Source organism: Bufo bufo, chromosome 3 (assembly GCF_905171765.1).
Source record: "Bufo bufo chromosome 3, aBufBuf1.1, whole genome shotgun sequence".
NCBI lineage: Eukaryota > Metazoa > Chordata > Amphibia > Anura > Bufonidae > Bufo > Bufo bufo.
The window spans coordinates 210,695,223-210,707,870 of NC_053391.1; the positions used below are offsets into that span (position 1 = coordinate 210,695,223).

The 12,648-nt window shown below is 45.0% G+C and overlaps 1 protein-coding gene across 3 annotated transcripts in view; it reads right to left on the reverse strand.

Moving 5' to 3' along the window:
• The window catches only part of PHTF1 (putative homeodomain transcription factor 1), a 281,946-nt gene that overhangs the window by 135,933 nt on the left and 133,365 nt on the right, over positions 1–12,648 (reverse strand). For all 3 annotated transcript variants that reach the window (XM_040423902.1, XM_040423901.1, XM_040423900.1), the window contains 2 exons: positions 10,964–11,120; positions 3,907–4,011 (listed from right to left, as the gene is read on the reverse strand). In XM_040423902.1, the coding sequence (XP_040279836.1) occupies positions 3,907–4,011; positions 10,964–11,120 (262 nt within the window). The remainder of the gene's footprint in view (positions 1–3,906; positions 4,012–10,963; positions 11,121–12,648) is intronic.

Here is a 12,648-nt window from a genome sequence, read left to right on the forward strand (position 1 = left end):
GCCCTAACTAATCCAAACATATATGACAGCAATTGGTATAGCAGCGATTTTTTTAAATAAAGCACATAATAGGTCCGGACCACTATAATAAATACCGGTATATGATGTGCTATATATTGGATGAATGGATATTCAGGACACTCTAAGCAATTGGTAAATAGTTAGTAGTAGTTATCTTCTAAATAATAATAAAAAAAAAACTATGTAGCTCTGTAGCAGTAAGTCCATAAATTCATAGATTAGTATATTCCATCCATATTATTGTAATACGCATTAAAAAGCACATAAGGCTACTTTCACACTAGCGTTTTGGCTTTCCGTTTGTGAGATCCTTTTAGGGCTCTCAGTTTTGCCCTAATGCATTCTGAATGGAAAAGGATCCGCTCAGAATGCATCAGTTTGCTTTCGATCAGTCTCCATTCCGCTCTGGAGGCGGACACCAGCGTTTTTCTGTCCGCCTGACGAAGCGGAGCCAAACGGATCCATCCTGGCACACAATGTAAGTCAATGGGCACGGATCCATTTTATCTGACACAATAGAAAACGGTTCCATCTCTTATTGGCTTGCTATAGAAGACATAATACAACCGGAACCGTTCATGACGGATGCATGCGGTTGTGTTATTGTAACGGATGTGTTTTTGCAGATCCATGACGGATCCGCAAAAAACACTAGTGTGAAAGTTACCTAAGATATAAAAATGTATAAAAGATAGCATAACAAATATATAAATTGTGCAGAGACGTCTTGATCAATTGGGATAACAGTTGTGTAGATATTCAGATATCCCCTAATGTTTGTGTGAAGCTCATACATTTGGTGTTAGGGAAAAGAAGGCAAGTCTCTCATTCAACACTTAACTGGCAAGTATAGAGTGATACAATGTAACATGTTACTTTACCACCTGAAGGAGTTGATCAGCAGTTTAAATGTATCGTCCCCTGTTTGTATTTCTCCTACTTTCAGCGTTGAGTCCCGTGCTGCAGTCTCTAGCTGTGCTGTGTTCACTTCTCCCTACGTCTCACCTGGCATCCCAGGTGGTTGGGGGGTTGGTCTTTGATTAGCTTGAAAGGTTAGTAGTCTACCTGCAGGCTGAATAGATCTATGACTTCTCTGTACGCGCTGGTGATGGAGGAAGCAGTAGTTTTGGATCCAAACTCGCATTCTTAGCCGAAACGCATATTAAGGCCAAAGTTAGACACCAAACGCGTTTCGGAGCTATACTTGCTCCTTCTTCAGTGGTTGTGTATATAATGAATCCAGCCCATCTGAGCCTGAAAAACGCACATGCGTTTTTGATACACATGAAACATGTATAAAAGATGCATTTGCATTATTATTTTTGAATATTTGAAGTAGAGAACAATGTATGAGGTTATACTTATGAAAATGGAATTTTGATCCAGGTTTTGAAGTAGACCCACAACATAAGGGATGTACCTCCCCTCCCCCCCCCCCCTTCTTTAGAAGAGGTTACTAAAAAAGGCTCAGATTGACTGGATTCATTATATACCCGACAACTGAAGAAGGAGCAAGTATAGCTTCGAAATGCGTTTGGTGTATAAATTTGGCCTTAATATGCGTTTCGGCTAAGAATGCGAGTTTGGATCCAGAACTACGGCTTCCTTCATCATCAGCGTATACAGAGAAGTCCTAGATCTATTCAGTCTGCAGGTAGACTACTAACCTTTCAAGCTAATCAAAGACCAACCCCACCTGGGACGCCAGGTGAGGCTACTTTTACATTAGTGATTTTGGGGATTTGTCATGGATCTGCAAAAACGCTTCCGTTACAATAATACAACCGCATGCATCCGTCAGGAATGGATCCTGTTGTATTATGTCTTCTATAGCCATGACGGATCCATCATGAACACTATTGAAAGTCAATGGGGGACGGATCAGTTTTATATTGTGTCAGAGAAAACGGATCTGTTCCCAATCACTTACATTGCGTGTCAGGACGGATAAGTTTGGCTCCGCTTCGTCAGGCGGACAGCAAAACGCTGCAGAGCGGAATGGTGACTGAACGGAGGCAAACTGATGCGTTCTGAGCGGATCCTTTTCCATTCAGAATTTATTAGGGCAAAACTGATCCGTTTTGGACCGCTTGTGAGAGCCCATGACGGATCTTAGAAATGGAAAGCCAAAACGCCAGTGTGAAAGTAGCCTGAGACGTCGGGAGAAGTGAACACAGCACAGCTAGAGACTGCAGCACGGGACTCAAACGCTGAAAGTAGGAGAAATACAAACAGGGGACGATACATTTAGGGTCCATTCACACGTCTGTAGTGTATTACACCTGGCCGGCACCCCCCATAGAACTGCCTATTCTTGTCCGCAATCGCGGACCCGCGGACCAGAAGATCGGGGGCACCATCTGGAAATGCGGACAGCACACTGTGTGCTGTCTGCATCCAATCCTGCCCCATAGAGAATGAATGAGTTCGCACGCGGAACGGGTGCGGACACATTTACAGACGTGTGAATGGACCCTTAATGAGCTGATCAACTCCTTCAGGTGGTAAAGTAACAACATGTTACATTGTATCGCTCTATACTTGCTAATTAAATGTTGAATGACTTGCCTTCTTTTCCCTAAGGCCTCATGCACACGACCGTTTTTTGGGTCCGCATCCGACCCGCAGTTTTTGCGGCTCGGATGCGGACCTATTCACTTCAATGGGGCCGCAAAAGTTGCGGACAGCACTCTGTGTGCTGTCCGCATCCGTTGCTCCGTTCTGAGGCCCCGCAAAAAAAATATAGCATGTCCTATTCCTGTCCGTTTTGCGGACAAGAATAGGCATGTCTACAATGGGCCACCCGTTCCATTCCGCTAATTGCGGAAGGAACATTGGCGACTTCCGTTTTTTGCGGATCCGCGGTTTGCGGGCCGCAAAAAACGGAACGGTCGTGTGCATGAGGCCTAACACCAAATATATGAGCTTCACACAAGCATTAGGGGATATCTGAATATCTATACAACTATTATACTAATTGAACAAGACGTCTCTGCACCCTTTATATACCTTTTATGCTATCTTATATACATTTTTATATCTTATGTGTTTTTTAATGCGTATTACAATAATATGAATGGAATATACTAATCTATGAATTTATGGACTTACTGCTACAGAGCTACATTGTTTTTTTTAAATAATTATTTAGAAGATAACTACTACTAACTATTTACCAATTGCTTAGAGTGTCCTTAATATTTATTCATCCAATATATAGCACATCATATACCGGTATTTATTATAGTGGTCCGGACCTATTATGTGCTTTTATTTATAGAAATCGCTGCTATACCAATTGCTGTCATATATGTTTGGATTAGTTAGGGCCCAAGGTTATCATCTATAGATATATCAGCGATATATTTTATGTTATTAATCATGTTCAATATTTTATTCAATATGAATTACCCTTTGTTTTAATCAGTTTTTATGGAGAATAAACTACGTATGTGTGTATATTTATGCAGTGATATATCTATGCAGCCCTGGGATATTTATTGCCTGTCACCTTCATTATTATTGGTACTTTTTGAACATGCAGTTATTATTCTCTGCCGCACATCCCTGGTTACATGAGGCAATGTGGTGCTGACAACCAATCATTTTTGTGCCCGCATAAAAAATGCGATCATTGACTTAAGAATGTTTGCTCATTTATTGGCTGATTGCTGGGCAATGATTGGGATGTAACATGCTCAAAGGGCAACCGTTTGCCCAATCATTGTCCCATGTAGATAGACCTTTAGGGAGAGCCACTGTTATTTTTGTTTAGCTTACGTCTATATACTGATTTCTCCACATTCAATAAAATATTAATATTAAATAAAATAAAAAATGTAATGTTCACATGGCACCAAATATTTCAGGAGTCCATCTGCTCACCTTTTGCAGAGGAGGGATTTCAGTCGATTGCAGGAAGATGGTGCCTTCGAGTATTTGCTGAATTCCTTTTTGTCATCATCACCATTCTGTGATTTGTGTAATTTTCTACATAAAAGCAAATTAAATAATTATTAGGCTATTTCTAACCAAGTGGCTGTGGGCAAAATGCTTTAATCACTTAGCTTTCAGCAGCTCCAGCCGTGGCTATCTAGTATGCTAAATAAAACCATTTTAATAAGAGGCAAATTTGTTCGAGGTATCGAGGGGAAAAAAGCATTACATTTCTGAACTTAATCCATTATGCGTAATGGCCGTATCTATAAACCTGTATCACACGTGTGACGGGGGATTTGCATATCACTTACTATGACATCCTCAAGCAACAATTATGATAGCACTATCTGAACGTGTTAAGAAATAATAATATAAAGGATATACAAATAAACCCTCTCCTCCGGGGGCTTTCAGTTTAATCTACCTGGCTTTAATCGTTTTATTCAGCTGCATTCTATAAATGTAACATTTATTGTCTATTACTCTTATACCATCTGTAATGCTTGTTACGTGTATTAGACAATGGGGGTTAGAAGCTAAAAAAGGTACTTTACTATCCCCTTGTAATGTTACTATTGTTTCAAAGACATTTATGACCTCTCATATTGACCTTTCAAAATTTTTGATTGCCGAGTTGCCCACTGATGGCTGGAACAAGGGGGTAAAAGTCCTTAGCTGAGCGTCCTGGCCCTTGGGCTGTCCTGGGAGAAGCTGGGTTGGCAGTATAGGAGACATAGGACACACACCATCCTGCTTGACTCTGTAGACAAGACCAATCATGAATGAAAGGACAGAGTACCCCTTTATTCCAGTGATCAGCAACCAGACCCCTGTCCTGATATCTTGTGAAAAATCACTATGACAAGTGTTTTGAAAAGTCAGGAAACATTGAATCAAACATACATTACAGCTATATTATTATTTTATACATATTTAGAAAAATATCTGTTAAAATTGTGTTCAAATACTTGTATGTACTTCCTGTCATGTAAAATCTCCAAATTGCCTAAAGATTTTTAGTTTTTTTTGTTATCCTGGTGGTCATATGTTGTATTACACCAAACTTTAAAGAGGACCTTTCACCAATCCTGACATTACCATATAAGTACCTGGCAGTGTAGGGCATATTGATGAGATGTGATATCGCTTTTTTCTTTTTCTTTCGGCTGCTCCGTTCTCCGCTGTGCCCCCCATTCTGGTTTCCCGCCCTGTATGTACCCGTAAATCCATACTATCGGTACAGGTAGTTGGAGATGGCTGTGTTTCTCGGGAGGCGTCTCTCTCTCCCTGGCTGTGAGCTGGCCAATCGCAGTGGAGAGCATCACAGCCAGGGAGGAAAAAAAGCTCACCTCCTCCCTAGCTGTGACACTTTCCAAAGGTGCCAGATCAGTATTTCATAGAGGAAGTACCACTTACACATAATGTTATAAAACTGTGCAGCATTAGCTTGTATTATTGAGGAATGGTATTCACTTGCCAGAACTGGGATTATCTTCCCGTAGCCAGGGCCGTATTTTCAGTCCTAGTAGGCCTGAGGCCTATAAAGTAATAAATCCAGGCATCTGGCCACCTGAGTCCCAGCATTCTAGGCCATAGACTGGAAAAGGTTGCGGTCTGCAATGCCGGGAAACAGGACAGGTGTGTATTAATTTTTTTTCCACTGCCCGCTTGGGGGACATTACTGGTGGGAAAGAGAGCTTTGCGAGGGACATTACTACTGGTGTTGGCCACTGGAGGACATACGTACTGGAGGAACACTTTGGGAGACATTACTCAAGCAGAAGAAGAACACTGTGAGGTACATTATTGGATGGAGGAGAGGACTCTGAGGTTCATTACTGGGGGAGCACTGTGAGGGACATACCTACTAAATGGGCACTGTGGAGGACGCTACCACTGGGGGGCATGGTGAACATTACTACTTAAGGGCAGTGTGGGGGACACTACTACTGGGGGGCACTGTGGGGGACATTAATACTGGAGGTGCACTGTGGGGGACATTACTACTGGAGGGTGCACTGTTGGAGACATTGCTGGCAGTACTATAGTGGGCATTACTGGGGTACTCTAAGGGAATTTTTAATACTGGGGACTGTATAAGGGTTGTCACTGGAGGCACTGAAGACCTTTACTACTGGTGGACTATAGGGGTCATTTTTTAATATAAATGTATTACTGGTTGCACAATGTGGGGTATTCTTATTACTGGGGGCATTTTACGGGTCATTACTATTATTGAGGGACACTATAGGGGGCATTAATATTGCTGTAGGAACTATATGGACATTATTATTGCTGGAAGCACTATAGGGGCATTATTACTACTGGAGGCACTCTATAGGTATTATTAATGGACGAATTTTAAGGGACATTAAAACTACTGGGGTACTATTTTTCAGCATTATAGTATTTGGGGGCATTGGGATTGCTGGCCACCACAGAGGGGCAGCCTCTGGGGAGGTATTTGGGGCTGCTGGGTAGTGTATTGTGTTGCACTGTGGTATTTGGTTCTGCTGGTGCAGTATTTTGTCCTGTACTGTGTTATTTGGTTTTCCAGCAGAACCAAATACCACAGTGCAGCACAATATACTTCTCCAGCAGAAACAAGTACCACAGGACAGAACAAAATACTACCTCAGCAGACCCAAATACCACAGTGCAACAAGAAGTTCTGCAGGGGCAGTATATTGTGCTGCACTGTGGTATTTGGTTCTTCTGGGCGGGATGGTATCTGTTGCTGCTGGGGCAGTATATTGTGTTGAGCTTTGGTATTTGGTCTTGCTGCACCAGATACTAAAGTGTAGAACAACCCCTCTGTGGAATTTCTGCCCCATCTACTTGCTAGCCCCACTTACTTGAGTTGACCCCACCTTCTATCAATTTGGGCCCTGATAGGATGTATTCAGACTTGTTGCCTAGGGTGGCTATAAATACAGCCTTGACTGCAACTGAGTACCATTCAGCAGGAGCAACCAAAAACAACAAAATGTACAGATCTGTGTCTGGTAAACAATAATGCCCTCAATCAATTGTTTGGTGGGGGTGCAGGGGTCAGACCTCCACCAATATGATATTGATGGCCTATCCTAACAAACCCCCAGAAAACCCCTTCAAAGTTGAATTTATTTGTTTGGAATAAAGGATTTTTACTGCAATAATCACGCAATGTACATCGAGAAGGGGGCAACTAAAGTACCCTGAAAGATTATCAAAATTAGGCCTCATGCACACGACCGTTGTGTGCATCCGTGTCCGTTGTTCCGTTTTCCGTGATTTTCTGCGGACCTATTGACTTTCAATGGGTCCATTGAAAACTCGGAAAATGCACCGTTGTACATCCGCGTCCGTATTCCATGTTTCCTGTCTGTCAAAAAAATAAGACCTGTCCTATTTTTTTGACGGACAACGGTTCACGGACCCATTCAAGTCAATGGGTCAGTGAAAAAACACGGATGCACACAAGATTGTCATCCACGTCCGTCATCCGTGTCCGTAGGCTACTTTCACACAGACGGATCCGCTGATTCGTCTGCATAAAAGCTTTTTGGATCTGAGTTTTCACTTCGTGAAAACTCAGATCCAACAGTATATTCTAACACAGAGGCGTTCCCATTGTGATGGGGACGCTTCAAGTTAGAATATACTACGAACTGTGTACATGACTGCCCCCTGCTGCCTGGCGGCACCCGATCTCTTACAGGGGGCTGTGATCCGCACAATTAACCCCTCAGGTGCCGCACCTGAGGGGTTAATTGTGCGTATCATAGCCCCCTGTAAGAGATCAGGTGCTGCCAGGCAGGAGGGGGAAGACCCCCTCCCTCCCAGTTTTAAATTCATTGGTGGCCAGTGCGGCCCCCCTCCCTCCCTCACCTGTATTTAACTCATTGGTGGCCAGTGCGGCCCACCCTCCCTCCCCTGTATTTAACTCATTGGTGGCCAGTGCGGCCCCCCTCCCTCCCCAGTATTATATTCATTGGTGGCCAGTGCGGCCTCCCCTCCCCCTAATTAAAATCACCTTCCCCCATCATTGGTGGCAGCGGAGAGTTTCGATCGGAGTCCCAGTTTAATCGCTGGGGCTCCGATTGGTTACCATGGCAGCCAAGACGCTACTGCAGTCCTGGCTGCCATGGTTACTTAGCAATAGAAGCATTATACTTACCTGCGATGTCTGTGACCGGCCGGGCGCTCCTCCTACTGGTAAGTGACAGGTCTGTACGGCAAATTGCTTATAGCACAGACCTGTCACTTACCAGTAGGAGGAGCGCCCGGCCGGTCACAGACATCGCAGGTAAGTATAATGCTTCTATTGCTAAGTAACCATGGCAGCCAGGACTGCAGTAGCGTCTTGGCTGCCATAGTAACCGATCGGAGCCACAGCGATTAAACTGGGACTCCGATCGGAACTCTCCGCTGCCACCAATGATGGGGGAAGGTGATTTTAATTAGGGGGGGGGGAGAGGGGAGGCCGCACTGGCCACCAATGATGGGGGAAGGTGATTTTAATTAAGGGGGGGAGGGGGGGGCCGCACTGGCCACCAATGAATATGATACTGGGAGGGAGGGAGGGGGGCTGCACTGGCCACCAATGAATTTAAAACTGGGGAGGGAGGGGGTCTGCCCCCTCCTGCCTGGCAGCACCTGATCTCTTACAGGGGGCTATGATTCGCACAATTAACCCCTCAGGTGCGGCACCTGAGGGGTTAATTGTGCGGATCACAGCCCCCTGTAAGACCTGTCCTATTTTTTTGACGGACAACGGTTCACGGACCCATTCAAGTCAATGGGTCAGTGAAAAAAACACGGATGCACACAAGATTGTCATCCACGTCCGTCATCCGTGTCCGTAGGCTACTTTCACACAGACGGATCCGCTGATTCGTCTGCATAAAAGCTTTTTAGATCTGAGTTTTCACTTCGTGAAAACTCAGATCCAACAGTATATTCTAACACAGAGGCGTTCCCATTGTGATGGGGACGCTTCAAGTTAGAATATACTACGAACTGTGTACATGACTGCCCCCTGCTGCCTGGCGGCACCCGATCTCTTACAGGGGGCTGTGATCCGCACAATTAACCCCTCAGGTGCCGCACCTGAGGGGTTAATTGTGCGTATCATAGCCCCCTGTAAGAGATCAGGTGCTGCCAGGCAGGAGGGGGAAGACCCCCTCCCTCCCAGTTTTAAATTCATTGGTGGCCAGTGCGGCCCCCCTCCCTCCCTCACCTGTATTTAACTCATTGGTGGCCAGTGCGGCCCACCCTCCCTCCCCTGTATTTAACTCATTGGTGGCCAGTGCGGCCCCCCTCCCTCCCCAGTATTATATTCATTGGTGGCCAGTGCGGCCTCCCCTCCCCCTAATTAAAATCACCTTCCCCCATCATTGGTGGCAGCGGAGAGTTTCGATCGGAGTCCCAGTTTAATCGCTGGGGCTCCGATTGGTTACCATGGCAGCCAAGACGCTACTGCAGTCCTGGCTGCCATGGTTACTTAGCAATAGAAGCATTATACTTACCTGCGATGTCTGTGACCGGCCGGGCGCTCCTCCTACTGGTAAGTGACAGGTCTGTACGGCAAATTGCTTATAGCACAGACCTGTCACTTACCAGTAGGAGGAGCGCCCGGCCGGTCACAGACATCGCAGGTAAGTATAATGCTTCTATTGCTAAGTAACCATGGCAGCCAGGACTGCAGTAGCGTCTTGGCTGCCATAGTAACCGATCGGAGCCACAGCGATTAAACTGGGACTCCGATCGGAACTCTCCGCTGCCACCAATGATGGGGGAAGGTGATTTTAATTAGGGGGGGGGGGAGAGGGGAGGCCGCACTGGCCACCAATGATGGGGGAAGGTGATTTTAATTAAGGGGGGGAGGGGGGGGCCGCACTGGCCACCAATGAATATGATACTGGGAGGGAGGGAGGGGGGCTGCACTGGCCACCAATGAATTTAAAACTGGGGAGGGAGGGGGTCTGCCCCCTCCTGCCTGGCAGCACCTGATCTCTTACAGGGGGCTATGATTCGCACAATTAACCCCTCAGGTGCGGCACCTGAGGGGTTAATTGTGCGGATCACAGCCCCCTGTAAGAGATCGGGTGCTGCCAGGCAGCAGGGGGCAGTTATTACACAGTTCTCAGTATATACCATCGGATTGGAGAAAACTCCGATCCGATGGTATAATAGGGACTCCAGACTTTACATTGAAAGTCAATGGGGGACGGATCCGTTTGCAATTGCACCATATTGTGTCAACGGATCCGTCCACATTGACTTGCATTGTAAGTCAGGACGGATCCGTTTGGCTCCGCACGGCCAGGCGGACACCAAAATGACTTTTTCCTTCATGTCCGTAGATCCTCCAAAAATCAAGGAAGATCCACGGAAGAAAAAACGGTTACGGATCACGGAACAACGGAAATCCATTTTGCGGACCGCAAAAAAAACCGGTCGTGTGCATGAGGCCTTAGGGTTATTCACTTTAGAAAAAAGACGACTGAGGGGAGATCTAATTAATATGTATAAATATATCAGGGGTCAGTACAGAGATCTATCCCATCATCTATTTATCCCCAGGACTGTGACTGTGATGAGGGGACATCCTCTGCGTGTGGAGGAAAGAAGGTTTGTACACAAACATAGAAGAGGATTCTTTACGGCAAGAGCAGTGAGACTATGGAACTCTCTGCCTGAGGAGGTGGTGATGGTGAGTACAATAAAGGAATTCAAGAGGGGCCTGGATGTATTTCTGGAGCTTAATAATATTACAGGCTATAGCTACTAGAGAGGGGTCGTTGATCCAGGGAGTTATTCTGATTGCCTGATTGAGGTCTGGAAGGAATTTTTTATTCCCCTAAAGTGGGGAAAATTGGCTTCTACCTGGATCAACTTGCAGGATGACAGGCCGAACTGGATGGACAAATGTATTTTTTCGGCCTTATGTACTATGTTACTATGAGAACAATAAAAAGAGCGCATACAATGAAGAAAACAGTTTTGATTGATCTCCTACCTCTGTTTCTTTCCGTCATTTGACTCTGACACCCTATTGCCCTGTGTGGAGACAATCTGACAATGAACCGTTCCTAGGAGCAGCATCAGGCACATTGGTCCAGCCTGCTCAGTCACACTTGCCACAGAAACCATGCAATGCAGCACGAAAGCTGTCACTATGAAAATAGTATATGAACAGAAAATAAGTGGATACAAAATGGAAAATAACACATTAATCATAAAAACATCCATAAAACGTATCTGGAGATTTTGGCAGTAAAAAGAGATGAAAAATAAATAAATAAATAAATAAATAAATAAAGTAATTCTATCTCAGCCCACACGTGATAGTAACGGCCAAGAGTGTGGGATGTGCAGTAACAGTGGAAACTAGAGATGAGACAACATGAACATAAAAGGAGAGATGTATCAAGCTAGTATGAGTTCTGTGTTCAGGTGGAGAAACTAAGATGACAGTATCATTAGATGTCATATAAAAATGACACAAGGCAGTTTATCAAATAATATCTGTTATTTCTCATATTACTAAACTTAAAAAAAAGTTTGTTTCAAGACTTAAAGGGGTTATCCCATGATTAAGGTAAAAAAATGAAAATCAGACCTCATATAGTACATGACAATCGGATCTAGAGATCCCCCCATTTATTGCTCCAATTGATCTGCTAGCTTTATTTCATGCTGGCAGCTCAGGGGCGTGTTCTTGCTGCTGCAGTTCTCTCCCATCACAGCTCAGGAGGTGCTTCCTTTCTGCTGCTTCTCTCTCGCTATTATGGTCACAGTTTCTAACAGTTAAAGGGGTTGTCTGGGTTCAGAGCTGAACCCGGACATACCCATAATTTCACCTCGGCAGCCCCCCTGACTTGAGTATCGGAACAATTCATGCTTCGATGCTCTCCTTTGCCCAGCGCTAAATCGCACAGGGCAAGGGCTCTTTTTTTTACACTCACACACTGCCGGACGGAAGCTTCTTCTTATAGGTGTGCTTTAGCGATGTCCTACCCGTTTTACTGGCTAGGGAAGCGCTAAAGCCCGCCCATGAGTGACGGTGATGTCACCGGGTTTCCTGGCAGCCCCATGGAGAGCCCGGTACGTCATCAGATCTCCAAAAAATGCCTTTGCCCTGCGTGATTTAGCGCAGGGCAAAGGAGAGCATCGGAGCATGAACTGCTCCGATGCTCAAGTCAGGGGGGCTGCCTGAGTGAAAATAGAGGTATGTCCGGGTTCAGCTCTGAACCCGGACAACCCCTTTAACAGTGCTGATGGCAGTTGAAGGATAAAACTGAGCATGTGCGTCCAACTCGGTGAGGTGCACAGAGAAATAGGGAAAAGAACAAACAACATGTGGCGCTATACAGGTACATTTTATTGAATAACTCAATTCAGATCCAGCTGTCTGTTTGAAAAATGTAGAATATTTTCTGTGGGCCAACCCCCTTTAGTCTCTAAATACCCCTGCTGTTTTGGGTCTTAAAGGGGTTGTCCATGATTAGAAAAACAAGACAGCACCACCCCTGTCCACCTATTGTGTGCGGAATTGCAGCTCTGCTCCTTGAATCCAACCAGTCACAACTGCATGTACATGGGGGGGCTGTTTTTGGAAGAAAATATAAGTTTTTTCCAATCCTGGACAATCCGTTTAAAGTCCAGATTCATTTTCCAATTTTTTCATGTACTGGTCACACA